Source organism: Chiloscyllium punctatum, chromosome 17 (assembly GCF_047496795.1).
Source record: "Chiloscyllium punctatum isolate Juve2018m chromosome 17, sChiPun1.3, whole genome shotgun sequence".
NCBI lineage: Eukaryota > Metazoa > Chordata > Chondrichthyes > Orectolobiformes > Hemiscylliidae > Chiloscyllium > Chiloscyllium punctatum.
The window spans coordinates 46,651,765-46,668,441 of NC_092755.1; the positions used below are offsets into that span (position 1 = coordinate 46,651,765).

The 16,677-nt window shown below is 45.3% G+C and overlaps 1 protein-coding gene across 5 annotated transcripts in view; it reads right to left on the reverse strand.

The window, feature by feature from the left end:
- The window catches only part of cabin1 (calcineurin binding protein 1), a 477,539-nt gene that overhangs the window by 18,574 nt on the left and 442,288 nt on the right, over positions 1 to 16,677 (reverse strand). For all 5 annotated transcript variants that reach the window (XM_072587055.1, XM_072587057.1, XM_072587054.1 and 2 more), the window contains one exon: positions 6,635 to 6,914. In XM_072587055.1, coding sequence (XP_072443156.1) covers positions 6,635 to 6,914 — 280 coding nt within the window. The remainder of the gene's footprint in view (positions 1 to 6,634; positions 6,915 to 16,677) is intronic.

The following is a 16,677-nucleotide window of genomic DNA, read 5'->3' on the forward strand; positions in this document are numbered from 1 at the left end:
CCCTGTCTGTGCACTGGCAGTGAGACTGAATGGAGGGATTAATGCACCCTTTGTGCACTGGCAGTGGGGCTGAATGGAGAGATTAATGCCCCCTCTGTGCACTGGCAGTGAGACTGAATGGAGGGATTAATGCCCCCTTTGTGCACTGGCAGTGGGGCTGAATGGAGGGATTAATGCCCTGTCTGTGCACTGGCAGTGAGACTGAATGGAGGGATTAATGCACCCTTTGTGCACTGGCAGTGGGGCTGAATGGAGAGATTAATGCCCCCTCTGTGCACTGGCAGTGAGACTGAATAGAGAGATTAATGTCCCCTTTGTGCACTGGCAGTGGGGCTGAATGGAGAGATTAATGCCCTGTCTGTGCACTGGCAGTGAGACTGAATGGAGGGATTAATGCCCTGTCTGTGCACTGGCAGTGAGACTGAATGGAGGGATTAATGCACCCTTTGTGCACTGGCGGTGGGGCTGAATGGAGAGATTAATGCCCCCTCTGTGCACTGGCAGTGAGACTGAATGGAGGGATTAATGCACCCTTTGTGCACTGGCAGTGGGGCTGAATGGAGGGATTAATGCACCCTTTGTGCACTGGCAGTGGGGCTGAATGGAGGGATTAATGCCCCCTCTTTGCACTGGCAGTGAGACTGAATGGAGAGATTAATGCACCCTCTGTGCACTGGCAGTGAGACTGAATGGAGGGATTAATGCCCTGTCTGTGCACTGGCAGTGAGACTGAATGGAGGGATTAATGCCCTGTCTGTGCACTGGCAGTGAGACTGAATGGAGAGATTAATGCCCCCTCTGTGCACTGGCGGTGGGGCTGAATGGAGAGATTAATGCCCCCTCTGTGCACTGGCAGTGAGACTGAATAGAGAGATTAATGTCCCCTTTGTGCACTGGCAGTGGGGCTGAATGGAGAGATTAATGCCTGTCTGTGCACTGGCAGTGAGACTGAATGGAGGGATTAATGCCCCCTTTGTGCACTGGGAGTGAGACTGAATGGAGAGATTAATGCCCGTCTGTGCACTGGCAGTGAGACTGAATGGAGGGATTAATGCCCCCTTTGTGCACTGGGAGTGAGACTGAATGGAGAGATTAATGCCCCTCTGTGCACTGGGAGTGAGACTGAATGGAGGGATTAATGCCCCCTTTGTGCACTGGGAGTGAGACTGAATGGAGGGATTAATGCCCCCTCTGTGCACTGGGAGTGAGACTGAATGGAGGGATTAATGCCCCCTCTGTGCACTGGCAGTGGGACTGAATGGAGAGATTAATGCCCCCTCTGTGCACTGGCAGTGGGGCTGAATGGAGAGATTAATGCCCTGTCTGTGCACTGGCAGTGAGACTGAATGGAGAGATTAATGCCCTGTCTGTGCACTGGCAGTGAGACTGAATAGAGAGATTAATGTCCCCTTTGTGCACTGGCAGTGAGACTGAATGGAGGGATTAATGCCCCATCTGTGCACTGGGAGTGAGACTGAATGGAGGGATTAATGCCCCCTTTGTGCACTGGGAGTGAGACTGAATGGAGGGATTAATGCCCCCTCTGTGCACTGGCAGTGGGACTGAATGGAGAGATTAATGCCCTGTCTGTGCACTGGCAGTGGGGCTGAATGGAGGGATTAATGCACCCTCTGTGCACTGGCAGTGGGACTGAATGGAGAGATTAATACCCTGTCTGTGCACTGGCAGTGGGGCTGAATGGAGGGATTAATGCACCCTCTGTGCACTGGCAGTGGGGCTGAATAGAGAGATTAATGCCCCCTCTGTGCACTGGCAGTGGGGCTGAATGGAGAGATTAATGCCCTGTCTGTGCACTGGCAGTGAGGCTGAATGGAGGGATTAATGCACCCTTTGTGCACTGGCAGTGGGGCTGAATAGAGAGATTAATGCCCCCTCTGTGCACTGGCAGTGAGACTGAATGGAGGAATTAATGCCCCCTTTGTGCACTGGCAATGAGGCTGAATGGAGGAATTAATGCCCCCTTTGTGCACTGGCAGTGAGACTGAATGGAGAGATTAATGCCCCCTTTGTGCACTGGCAGTGAGGCTGAATGGAGGAATTAATGCCCCCTTTGTGCACTGGCAGTGGGGCTGAATGGAGAGATTAATGCCCCCTCTGTGCACTGGCAGTGGGGCTGAATGGAGAGATTAATGCCCCCTTTGTGCACTGGCAGTGAGGCTGAATGGAGGGATTAATGCCCCCTTTGTGCACTGGCAGTGGGGATGACTGCAAGAGGCTTGCTACAGAGGCCAGATTACTCTGGCCCAATGCTTACAAATGGGGATGTGTCACTTTGAGGAGCCACAATCTGACACATGTGCTGTCATCGGAGAGACAAGTTCAGCTCATCAGCTTGGTTTAGTTAATCACTATCATTCCTGAGTTAGAAGGCTGTGGTTTCAATTTCCAGTTCAGGATTTGGATCCTTATCCTAGGCAGAGCCATGAGTGTTACACTGAGGAAGCACTTCACTGTCTGAAGTGTTATATTTGTCGTGCTAAATAAAGATCTTGCCTTGTCTGTTCCATTGATTTAGATGGATGTTCACGGTCTCATTGCACTATTTCAACATTCTCCCGATGCCCTGTACAACATCAACACCATGTATAAACCTAACAATTTATCATGGTTGTTTGTATGTCATTCTTCCCTACATTTACGTACACAACACTAACTTTGTTTCAAAAACTAATTGACGATAGGGATGGGGAATAGTTAGATTGCGGTGTCCAGGGAGAATGAGCAAGACCAAGCACTGCAGATCCCAGAGAGAAGAACAACTCATCTGATAGAGTCTTGTATTTTCGGAGATGTCTCTGATGTGTTGGATACACCTCAGCGGATAGCACTCACATCTCTGAAGCAGCCGGTGGCAGGTTCCAGTCCCATTCCATAAACTGAACCTCTAATATCAAAGCTGACACACCAGCGCAAGGCTGAGGGAGTGCTGCACTGTTGGAGGTGCTGTCTTTCGAATTAAATGTTTAACTGAGGCCCCTTCTGTCTTCACAGATCTCAAAAAGAGCAGAGGAGCTATCCCTTGTGTCCACGCTGTTTGTGACAGCTTGCTGTACACAGATTAATTGCTGCACTTGCTGAAGTACAATGGTGATTCCACTTCAACACTACTTTACTGACTGTGAAGCATTATTGGATATGCTGCACTCAAAGATATTCCCCTCTATGGTCATATGCAAAACGATTTGCCCATTTAGGTGGTCAGTGCATCGGACTGAAGGTGTCTAACAGAATTTTGTCATGTCGACATTAGTGCCCCTATATGGGTCTGAAGGGAGGGGAGTTGAGGTTGAAAACCTCAACCTTTACAAAGTACTTGAATTTTATGACACATCAAGTGTTCACACAAGGCTACTGGCCTAGCGCAAGGGAAGTGGAGGTTTTAATGTATTTTTGGTAGCTCAGGTTTGACGGCTAAAGGGTCTCTTATAGAGTCACAGCATGGAAACAGACCCCTCAGTCCAACCCATCCATGCCAACCAGACATCCAACCCAATCTAGTCCCACCTGCCAGCAGCTGGTCCTTATCCCTCCAAACCCTTCCTATTCATATACCCATCCAGATGCCTTTTAAATGCTGTAATTGTACCAGTCTCCACCACTTCCTCTGGCAGCCCATTCCACACATTCACCACCCTCTGTGTGAAAAGGTTGCCCCTTAGGTCTCTTTCATATCTTTCCCCTCTCACCCTAAACCTATGCCCTCTAGTTCTGGACTTCCCCACCCCAGGGAAAAGACTTTGTCTATTTATCCTATCCATGCCCCTCATGATTTTATAAACCTCTATAAGGTCACCTCTCAGCCTCCGATGCTCCAGGGAAAACAGCCCCAGCCTGTTCAACCTCTGAGATATTAAAACTACACCCTGTCTCCCACCTTATTTAAGCTTGAGGTATCATTTCTTGGCATTGCTCTTTACTCCCCCAAAAATCTCCATAGACGTGTGAAGTACTTGAACAATGAAACATTTCCTCATAAATGGATATTGTTCATTGCTGCACTGAACCTCATAGGCAGGTCCTGTGACCTTTAACCGCATCATAAAATGAGGGCAACAATATGGTGGTGAGGCCATAGCAGGGACTGGTAACAGTTCTCAGACAGGGCACCTGTACTGTGCTGTGCTGCACGGTTCTATATTCTATCAAATAGCTGTTTAATAAAGGAACAATGAAGGAGCAAATAGGACAGTCAGATCACAGTCATGTGGAGCAGAACACTGATGTTGACTTGAAGGGCCAAGTGGATTTTGTTCTGGAACATTCCAAGACTCCACATTTAGAACAGACCCAAGGATTATATAAAATCCTATTCACTTTGGAACTGACCCAGCCTGACTTCCCTCACTGATCCATTGTTCAAATCTTTTTCCCTCTCCCCTACCCAAATTAATACTCGCTTAAAAAACAAAAGATTTTTTTTCTGCAACAATATTTCTTAAAGGAATGAAACAGTTCAACAAAACATTTTTTTTAAAAAAACATCTATTTGATGCCAAGTTGCAAGTCATGTGGAGAAATATTTTCCAGTCCTTACAGGAACGCAAAGTTAAACTGAAGCATTTCTCACTGCCAGTTACAATAAACTCAGCCCCTGCTTAACCACCGCACTATACAGTCCCAAAACAGAATGGCTGCTGTAGCAACACCACTGCCATGAAAACAGTGGGGGCACAAGCATTGAACTGATCACTTCACATGAAACATACACACACTCGATCATGGCTGTGCCAGAGACAGGGGCAGAACTGGGGCCAAAGCTTGCTCCTACACGTCAGGCTCGGCAGTCCATCCTGGTGTACTGATCTCATACAATGCTGGCTATAATATTGGCAGGTACTGAGGAAAGATGGTGTGTGATAACAAACAATGGGATAAAGACATCGGGAAATTTCCTCTCCCTTGTTAAAAACAACAGTATCTGCCCTGATAGAACATAGAACAGCACAGAGAAGGCCCTTCAGCCCACGGTGTTGTGCCGACCATAGATCCTCATGTATGCACCTTCAAATTTCAGTGACCATATGTATGTCCAGCAGTCTCTTAAATGTCCCCAATGACCTCGCTTCCACAATTGCTGCTGGCAACTCATTCCATGCTCTCACAACTCTCTGCGTAAAGAACCCACCTCTGACATCCCCCCTATACTTTCCTCCAACCAGCTTAAAACTATGACCCCTCGTATTAGTAATTTCTGCCCTGGGAAATAGTCTCTGGCTATCGACTCTATCTATGCCTCTCATTATCTTGCATACCTCAATTAGGTCCCCTCTCCTCCTTTTCTCCAATGAGAAAAGTCTGAGCTCAGTCAACCTCTCTTCATAAGATAAGCCCTCCAGTCCAGGCAGCATCCTGGTAAACCTCCTCTGAACCCTCTCCAAAGCATCCACATCTTTCCTATAATAGGGTGACCAGAACTGGACGCAGTATTCCAAGTGCGGTCTAACCAAAGTTTTATAAAGCTGCAACAAGATCTCACGACTCTTAAACACAATCCCCCTGTTAATGAAAGCCAAAACACCAGACAGATGCCCAAGTTCACTTCAAGCTGCAGTCCAATCCTTGGTCTCTGCTGAGTTAATTGACCTCTTGTATATTGGAGGTTACAATTATTGTGAGCACCTACAAACTAATGGATGGTGTGAGATAGAGAGGAGAGAACAGGAAACCCTTCTGTCCTCCACACCCTGCCTTTTTCACATGTTACACAAACTGTGATGACATGGACTGGGGGTCAGTAATTTAAACTACAAAGGAAAGATATAGAACTCGATTGGCATCTGTGGAAAAGAAGTTTTCAAAATTACAAAGGGAAATTATGAAAAATTAAGCTTCATGATCCAAAAGTGAATGATCTGATTTGAAAGTGAGAAGCTGAAGAGAGAGATTGGTTTCAGACAAAGGAAACAAACATCTGAACCAAAGTCGAGACTGCAGTGAGAGGACTGAGGGCTGGTTGGAGGATATTGAGGGAGAGATTAAGTAAAGCATGCAATGAGCCTCAACACTTTCCCTGGTGATTTAACGTCCCAGTTTTCATATGGCCAATGGATTTCTGCCACTCATTGTTCGTGTCTCCCAGGAACCGTTCATTCTGAGGCTCTGGCAACATCAAAAGCAAAAGCCCCAGTGAGTCACTGCTGTCAAGGTGGGAAGAGGAGGGAAAAAAAACCTAAATTATAACCCCCCCCTCTCTTCCTACATTGAATAGGATGGCATTAGTTTACCAGGGTGAAAGAGTCCCATTGTCTTCACTGTGTCAACTATTCCTACTTGCCCATTGCACCTGCCCTTCACAATCCCAGAGGACCCTCAGTTTAAAATACTCCACCTTTCACTCAAAGCCCTCCCCCACCCTCACTCCTCCAAAATTCACTGTCGCTTTCTCTGGATCTTTCCCTGCACCTGCAGTTACAATAATCTTCCAGATCCTGGAAGATGTTTCTTAAGCCTCTTCTCCTCACCTTGATCAAGTTTTCAAAAACTTACCTTCCTTCGGTTTATCTTCCTTTGGCTGGGAATCCGTTTCCTCTCAGGCCTCTGTGGACCACCTCAGAATGTTTCTCTACGTGAAAAGTGGGGGTTATAAATGAAAGTTGTTGTTTAAGCAGTTTACCTTGAGCGAGATATGATAGAGTGTCTGTTGGACCGGGAGTTTGGGGCTCGACATCCCTTGGTGTCAACATTGGTGCGACGTCAGCACCTCGCTGGTCTTCCTGGGCAGTGTTGCTGAGCCTAGCTTTAGATTGAGAGTCACTTGGCCTGGGGTTCTCAGGCACCACCGTACTAGATGTAGTCGAAACAGGAGCTGGTGTACTGACAGCGCACGGTGCAGATGGGAAGAAGCTTTCCTTACAGTCCTTGGAGTATTTCGGTGTGGTTGGCGTCTCTCCTGACTGCAAGAATAAAAATGAACTTTAGACCTTTTATTACAGAGTTCAGGTATGTCCAACATTCAGCTGTGTGGGAAATCATCTTCTTCACTGAAATGCCTCATGCTCTATTTGATACCTCCAGACCAAGGTTGAGAATGGGTTTTGTCTGGAAAACCAGGCCCTCTCAATGCTCCTGCCTAGAGTTAAATTCTCTGCTCTCTCTGGTTTTGTGTGAAATCATGTGATAGTGAAAAATGTTGGCCTTATTAGAATTACTGAATACAATCCTTACAGAAGCAAACCATTTGGCCCATCAAGTCACACTGACCCTCCAAAGAGCATCCCATCTAGACCACCCCTACCCTAATACTATAACCCTGCATTTCTCACGGCCAATCCCCCTAATCTGCACAAGTTTGGACTGTGGGAGGAAACCAGAGCACCCCCGGAGGCAACCCATGCAGACCAGGGGAGAACGTGCAAACTCCACACAAACAGTCGCCTGAGGGTTGCTGGTGCTGTGAGGCAGCAGCGCTAACCACTGAGCTACCGTACCACACAGTGGGAAGCCACGATACCAGCTTTGTTAGACAATGCACACAGTAGCAAATGTCCTCATCTCTCACTCTGCCTGCCTTTCCCCTCTCACACCTAGCTGACATCCCGCAGCTGCAGTGCAGGAAATGAGAATCACTGCCTGACATTCTTGCCCCACAATCCCATCCTTCCCTAAAATATTGACTGAGTATGAATTCGACTGGCTCCCACTGCTCTGTACAGTACATTAATCCCCATGCTGTGAGAAAACCACGCTGAAGACAATTCTTGGGGCTGATGCCAATCCCCACACACACTGCTGTGGTGCTGCATGATAAACGGATTACTGAAAAAAAAACAATGCTACAGAAGATAATGCTGGCTCACATTACTGAGAGCAATTTAGTAACAGGTCACTGAGTGCACACGTCTGTATAAACCAAATACTGAACTCAACATCAAAACCAAACTGAAAGGTTCCAGTCTATTGCAGAGTCATTCAAAGCCCTACTCTCTCCTGGCTCAGCACTTGGGGGCTCACTCCATTCAAGGGGGTCATTTCAGTCTCCTTCAGGATGAAACAGTAAACATTACATTACCTTCCTCCACTACCATTTCCATCGCTGAGCAGCAGAACATTGCAACACTAAAACTAATAATATTAACACTATAAGGGATTGCAAATGATACTGAAAGATTCAAAAACAGCTCCTTTCCCACGGTTATCAAACTTATGAACGGACCTCTCATATATTGATCTTCCTCTGTAACTTCTCTGTAGCTGCAACATTATATTCTGGTGCATTTATGTAAGGCATGATCTGTCTGGTTAGCACACAGTACTTTACACTGTCTCTCGGTACATGTGACTATAATAAATCAAATCAAAAGGGGATTCCTCAGGATGTTGCCTTGGCCAAACAGAGAGAGAGGAGATAGGCTTGGGTTATTATGGCATCAGCAGAGAAGGCTGAGGGGGGAATTGATTGAGGTATACATGATTATGAGGAGCATGGAATAACGTTGATAGGAATAAACTTTTCCCTTTAGTAGAGATGTCACTTACCAAATGCAAAGACTTAAGGGGCAGCAGGTTTGGAGGGGGTTTAAGAAGAGTTGTTTTTCACCCAAATGAAGAGGAATATCTGGAACTCTCTGCCTGAAAGGGTGGTTTAGGTGGGAATCATCACAACAATTAGGTGAACACTTAAAGTGCCATAGCATACAAGGCTATGCGCCAACTGCAAAGACACAGGTTTAGATATTAGTCAAGTGCTTAATAGCCAGGGTGGTCACAGTTGGTTGAAATGCTTGTTTCTGTACTACCATATTCCACAACTCATTAAACAACTCAGAACAAATAAGAGATCTCCACAACAGTGTGGGGTTTTCGGAGACCTGCCTGATCATCCACACTCAACCCTCCCACAAAGATGAAGATTCAGAACATCTGACAGGAAGACCATTGATATAGAAACATGGACAGAAATTATAAACTGGCACCACAAGGACACCATGAAGCTGAATCTCCAGGAATTACCTGGGAAGTGGATAGTTCCGATGGGCAATTACCTGGCGTATGGAGACCTCTGCAAAAGTGCCCAACTTCAGAGGGTCATCCAGTCAGAGAGATATACAACATGGAAACAGACCCTTCGGTCCAACCCGTCCATGCTGACCGGATATCCTAAATAAATCTAGTTCCATTTGACAGCATTTGGTCCATATCCCTCTAACCCCTTTCTATTCATATACCCATCCAGATGCCTTTTAAATGTTGTAATCATGCCAGCATCCACCACTTCCTCTGGCAGCTCATTCCATATACACACCACTCTCTGCATGAAAAAGTTGCCCCTGAGGTCTCCTTCCCCTCTCACCTTTAACCTGCTCCCCTGCCCCACTGGGGACCTCCCAACTCCTATGCTCAATGCATTGATCAATAAAGGCAAGCCTACCAAAGGCCCTGTCTGACTTATCTTAATAGTTACCCAGGAAATTTTGAAGAATTAAAACCTCCCTGAACTCCTGGGAAATAGGGGTTCCCAATCTTGATTGGAAGATCTGGGCTGAGATCACCCATAAGTCAGCCATGCGAGCTAACATTTGCTAGATTTCATTTCCCTACAACCTGTGCTCAACAACCTACCTTGGCTCCTGGTTAGTTTATCTCAATTCTAAAGTTCTCCAGCTCGTTTTCAAACTCCTCCAACGTCCTTACCCATCCCTTTCTCAGCAACCTCCTGCAGCTCCTGAACCTCCTGAGATGTCTACACTCCTCTTGTTCTCGCCTTTAGAGCATCCTTGATTTTCAATGGCCGTACCATTGGCAGCTATATTTTTAATTGTCCAGAACTAAGCTCTGGAATACTCTCCCTAAACCTCACCATCTCTGTATCCCACTTTCTTCGTTTCACACAGGTCTTAAAATCTCCCTTTGACCAAACTTTTGGCCATTTGACCGTATATCTCCTAAATTTGTGGCTCAGTGCCATGTTACATTGGTCATTTTATAACAGTCCTATGGAATGCCTAGGAGTGTTGTACTACATAAAGGTTGCTGTATAAAAGTTGCTATGTTACAGACTGAAGGCTGACACAAAGTGGTCATGTCACTGGAGTAGCAACCCAGAACCACAGACTGATGTCAGAGGGTCATGGGGTCAAATCTCATCATGGCTGATGATAAAATCTGAATTCAGTAAAAAGCTAGTCAGATAACGATCACGTAACTCTTGTTAACTGATGTTAAAAACCCCAGCTGGTTCACCAATGCTCTTCAGGGAACAAAATTGCTGTCCTTACCCAGTCTAACCTACACGTGACTCCAGAGAAATGTGGACGACTCTTAACTGCCTTTCAGGCAGTTAGGGATTAGCATCCATATCCAATGAACAGAAAAGTACTTCACACCATACCTACTACTCGATGTAGTCAGTTCAGTTCAGGTTACTATATACTTATTGTTCGATCACTGGCGAGAGTGTGTGTTGGTGGAGATATGGCATAGGATCAGGTGTTCTTTAGTTCCCAACAGGTTAACATGCTGATTCGCACACAAGTGAAATACAGCAATAAACCAAGGCTAGTAAAACCTCAGCAAACATCATTAGACAGAAGGCAACCTACAGTCCTCTAGAGCTGGAGAACTTTAGAATTGAGATAAGCTAACCAGCTAACAATGGTATTCAAAACTAAAGCCCTCCTCCCCCCCATTTGAGATTACAACCCACACATTTCATCTGATAAAAAACTTTGATACCAGGATGAATCAGAGGACTTGAAAGAAATATCTGGAACTGGGTTCCCACAGGCTGCTTGTAACATCCCACTTCCATGTGTGCTGCACAGCCCAGCTCCTTCCTTCAGCTCACCCTGATAGTTGCTCCGAATGTGGACAGCTGTGGTATTCTCACACTTTAGGTGCAGCTTCCCAACCCTCTTCTCCCCTTTCCGAGTGAGACTGCATACCAAGGCTACACAGAAGTCTATTCTGTCCAGAGTACACCTCCAGAAAAGGATGACAGAGGCACCATAGCAACCATTCTCTGAAACGGTGAACAAAATGGATTTACTTAACCAGACACGTGGCTTTAACGCTGTGCAGATTTGATGCCTCTCAGAATTATTAAACCCCCTCAGCAATTTACATAGCAACTCTCAGGAAAATCACATGGCAGGACACTCGCACCGTACTCATTTTTATAAAAGGAAGCACACATGTATCAAAAACTGCAGCTCATTAAGTCGGCTAAAACACAGCAAATCTGGACATTGTACCATCGAGTTACATTTGAATAAGATGATCCTGCCCCTTGGAGTAGCATCCTTCTAACACTAACAGTTTGGTTTCATGGTATTCTGAACTGTGAGGACCAATTCCTCCAATTTCTGGCAAAGTGCCTGAACTCCGAAAAGCCTCCTGTTTATGCTGAATATGTTGGTGATAGCAACACAATGGAAGCATTAAGAGCACATTGTTCAGACAAATCATAACCAAATCTCCTCGGGTGTCATTGCCAAAAGCAGGAAATTCAATAAGCTCCACATAACATTGCCTCATTCAAAGTAGGATTTTTCCTGAAATGCAGCACGCAATTCTGTGATTGTTAATGTTTCAAACTGTAGTTACGATCTGTGAAATAGGCATCAAAAGTTGAAAGCCTTAAGCATTTCCCTGGAATACGATCGAGCATCATTCCAAACCCTCCACCTCAAGTTGGGTCAAGCCTAACCATGTACTAATGAAGACAACCATTGTGTACCAAGGTCGAAATCACTGACCATTTGTAGCAAAACCCATTCCACACTCAGTAGCAGGAATCAGTGGTAGGATGGCAATGTCACTGGACTAGTAATCTAGTAATCTGAAGGGTATATCCCGAAACATCGATTCTCCTGCTCCTTGGATGCTGCCTGACCTGCTGCGCTTTTCCAGCACCACATTCTGAACCCTAATCTCCAGCAGCTGCAGTCCTTACATTCTCCTAGTAATCTGGAACCGCAGGTTATCATTATAGGACATGGCTTCAAATCCCATCATGGTAGAGGGTGACATTTTATTTCAATAAAATCTATCTTAATAGCAAATATATGATCACATCGATGATAATAAAAACCCATCTGGTTCCCTAATCTGGACTCAAAACATTAACTATTTCTCTCTCCACAGATGCTGCTGAACCTGCTGAGTTTCTCCAGCAATTTCTGTTTTTATTTCTGGTTCTCTAATGCTCTTGGCCGACATGTGACTCCAGACCCACAGCAATGTTGGTGACTCTATGGGATGGCCTTTAAAAACTGGCCTAGCCATGACGCACTCACCATACGAATGAACAGAAAATAATTAACAGGGCATAGACAGTACAACCACAGCTGAAAATGTGTTGCTGGAAAAGCACAGCAGGTCAGGCAGCATCCAAGGAGCAGGAGAATCGATGTTTCGGGCATGAGCCCTTCTTCAGGAAGCTCCTTGGATGGTGCCTGACCTGCTGCGCTTTTCCAGCAACACATTTTTCAGCTCTGATCTCCAGCACCTGCACTCCTCACTTTCTCCTCCATAGACAGTACAACCAGTCCATTTGTTAAAGAAAAGGCTTCCTTAAAAATGCAGACAACATCCGTTCATAACTTGGTGGACTGGATACAGAGAGGATGTTTGGCCTGGTTGGGAGGAGCTTTAGAACCAGGGACAACATCTCAGAAGAAAGTGAATCTTAGGAATGTTCTACTCCCGGCAGGGGTGGGGGGGGGGTTCAGTCATCGAGAGTATTCAAGACAGAAATCAGCAGATTTCTAGAGATTAAAAAGGACAAACAAATATGGCAATGATGCAGAAAAATGGTCTTGAGGCAGGTCAACCACGAGCAGAAGCAAGGGGCTGACTGGTCTACTCCTGGTCCTAATTTCCCATGCTGTAACCAGACTAACTCAGTTGGTTAAAATCTAAGGACACTGAAATGCTGCAAGTGGGTGTGATTAACATTACACCCTGATGGCAACCAGTTTGAATTATTGAGAGAGATAATGGGTATGAATGTGGGCAGGAGGTCAGTCAATTCAGGAATATATCCAACAACAATTCACATTTATATGGCACATAGTAAAATGCTAAGTAGATGAGGTTACTTACAATGTGGAAACAGGCCCTTTGACTGACCCGCCGAAGCAGCGGCCCACCCAGACCCATTCCCCTATATTTACCCCTTCACCTAACACTACAGGCAATTTAGCATGGCCAATTCACCTAACCTGCACGTCTTTGGACTGTGGGAGGAAACTGGAGCACCCGGAGGAAACCCACGCAGACACTGGGAGAATGTGCAGACAGTTGCCTGAGGTTTTAAGGAGTATCCTAAAAGGAAGAAGTGGGGAGAGGGGGTACTCCAGAGCTCAGGACCTCTGCAACTTTGATTTAAAATTGGTGCTATCAGTGAAAAATGTTCCAAAATTTGAAGTCACTTTTCCATTTGCTGATCTAGTAAATAACTTACTGACCCTGAACAGTTCTCACATCCACAGTGGTTAAGGAGTTAAACACTACACATGCAACCACTGCTTCGAAACATGAGACCTCTCAGACACATAGATTGAACTAACTCACTGAGAACAGCCCATGGGAAATGTGTACAAATTTTGGATCTTCTGAACGTTTATGTGCCGCACGTGAGAAACCTACAATTTCCAGGTGAGGCATTTCCAATATTTTAATATTAGGCTGCCAATTTCAAGTGTCAATCACAGCCCTCTGTTTCCAGCTTCCTCATAAGAAACATGTCTGGTTTCCATTAGATTTATTGCAGTGTGTCTTTCTGCAGTCTCATCCTCCTCACTACTATGCTCCTGATTAGTCATATAATTTACCATTATTGAATCAAAGACAACATTCTTTTAAAAAAAGATAACTATTGTGATGTACACAATGAGTTCCACCAACAGGACCTTAATTAACATTCAAGCAGCTACAGAATGACTGATGGTGTAGTTTTAAGTATTGTATTTCTTGATCCATGAATGTTCCACGTTAAAAGATTAGCTCACCACCAAACAACTGTTCCTTTAGAAGTACATTTATTTAGGGATGTGCTTCACTTCAGTGGCAGCAGGGGACAGTAGAAAGCCGAGGTGGGACAAAAGTCTAACCACGAATAACAGCAGGTTGGAGAAAGAATAGAAAGACAGAGAGAAAGAGAAGATGTTATAAGGATATTTGGCTGCATGCATATCAATGAAGATGACCACTTCAAACGTTTAATATCCTCACTTGCGCAATGATTCAATGGCATTACCATCACTAAATTCCCAACTCTCAACATTCTGGGGGTTATCACTAACCAGAAGGTCAAGTGGGCTAGCCATATAAATGCAGTTCAAACCTGTCCACAAGGCACAGGTCAAGTGTGTAATGGAATACTCCCCACTTGCCTGGATGGGTACAGCTCCAACAACACAAGAAACTCAAGACCATCTGGGGCAAAGCAGAGACTGGAAGCCCATTCACCCACTCATGAAATTATGGCCCATAGTTACTGACACACCAACTAACAGAAACAGAACAGCCTTCTTTACCCTGGTCAAATATATCATCACTCCTTCACTGTCACTGGGTTAGGATTTTGGACCTTGCTCCTGAACAGCATTGTGGGTCTACCTACAGCAAATGGGCTGCAGCAGGTCACTAGGGCAGCTCACTATCAGCTTCTCAACAGTAAATTAGGGATAGGCAATAAATACTTGCACAGCCAGCGATGCTTCATCGTATGAACGAATAAAAAACATAATTGATCAACATGACGTTCTCTAATTTTGTGCAGAGATACATTTAAGGAGTAACCAGGATGCTGCATGAAAAAGAAAGGGTTTGAAGGATACACAGGCGATAAAGTGTAGATTATGAATGCCAGCAAAGATTGTTTTGTTGCAATGCTTTGGAATATGCAATATTAAAGAGTGAGTTGGGAACTCTCTTGATTTAATACGTATAATGAGCCTGGAGCCCAGATCTTTCAGAGTTTAAAGTAATTACTTGCATGCTGACCTGTGACAGAGCATACTACCAGTAGGCCAGGTCTCAATACATCCTCAGAACTGAGAGGAATTCTAACTGATTTGAAGTTCTCTTCAGCTGGTCTGATAAAGACTTATGCCATTGAGGATCACGGCTCTTTTACAAAGGGGGCAGCTTAACTAACTTATACCTTGTCAAAATTGCAAGATCATTAGTGGATCAGGAAACAATGACCAGTTGGAGCCATGATATTAACACTGTGCCACTGAGTTCCCAGGGCAGTGAGGGAGGGTGGACAGGATAATGTGTTGATTCAGTCAAAGGATAGATTTTGAATGAAACAGACCACAGCATAACTCACCAGCACTGTGTTTGAGAGGCTGTACTAACCGTAGGAATGGTGACCAGACATGGGGACATAGCTGTCTGGATCTCTCACTCCTACTTGGAGGTGCTGCTGAGGAGATTTCAGTGTTAACCGCTCCAGGCAAGCAAGAGACGGTACAACTATGTGGCCATTTGGAGTCTGCACGCCCGTAGTCAAACCCATGGGAGCACACGGTTTCCTCTGAGTGAGCATTTACTGTTCCATGGTAACGGCCATTCTAGCATTGCATGGCGATATGGTGACAACGGCCTGCAACAAAATCTGTCCCAAAACTCCCCTCTTCTCTTCAAACCCTCTCCTTTGCACCGTCAATCGGAGTAGAATTTGGAGGCAGCTCAGTTCTTTCACAGGAAGTGTCCAGACTGTCTCATTGTCCTCACTTGGAAAGTCAGAGCCATCATATGTCTCCAAGGTCCCCATCTGAAACGTGATGAGGCAGAGCAGCGTGGAATGAATCACCTTGAGGATTTGTCATCTGTACGTGCCACGGAATCCTGATTTATACCCAACGGCTTTGATTGGCAGAGAAAGATACAAATTAATTCTGGTAAGGTATGACTACGACAAAGATGATCATAATTTACTCCCTGCTGAAACCAAGTCACTGCGACTGAGTTTGTTATGGTGTGTGTGTGGCTTTTTTTGTCGATTCAGTCACCATGCAAATCCCCATCTTTGATGGTCAGCAATGCAAAAATGCTGATTTTCACGCCACTTCTACAGTAGTTAACTGAGCAATCTCTGGAGGGTAACCTCTGGTTCTCTTCCCCTCAGGTGCTCTTTACTTTTGTCTCTTACAACAGAAGCAAGAAGCAAGCTTTGAAGCAGTGCAGGGGAAAGAGGTCATTTGGAAGATCTAGTGACGACGACTGAGGAGAAGGCATCTAATTTCCTAAGCCTGATGGTGAATAGGAGTAATGGATGGAGAGATAGGATGTGAAGTGGTGCCGAAGATTAGAAGGATGGACAAGCTGAAAAGGTAAGTGGGTGTGAGGTGCAAAGTGATTGAATGGGCTTGATAAGGCAGACTGAGGTGAGGTGCACTCTAGAACGCGTTTGATTTGATTTATTGTCACGCTTTGTTTGCAAGCAGTTAGATCATAGTAAGCACCGACATATGATCATAAAGGTGAAAAACAAACTTGGACCGAATTAGGCATACAGGTTACACCGCACAGGATGTGTGCTAGTCAAGATCAACATGAACAAGGTCAGCATTGTCATTAATGCACTTCTAACACACTGAGAGTCAGCAGAGCAGAAACAAAGACACCAGCAGCTGCTCCTTCTCTGTGGTAGCAGCAGGATTCTCCCTCCTGTTGCTAGGGAATCAGATCTCTCTCTCTGAATTC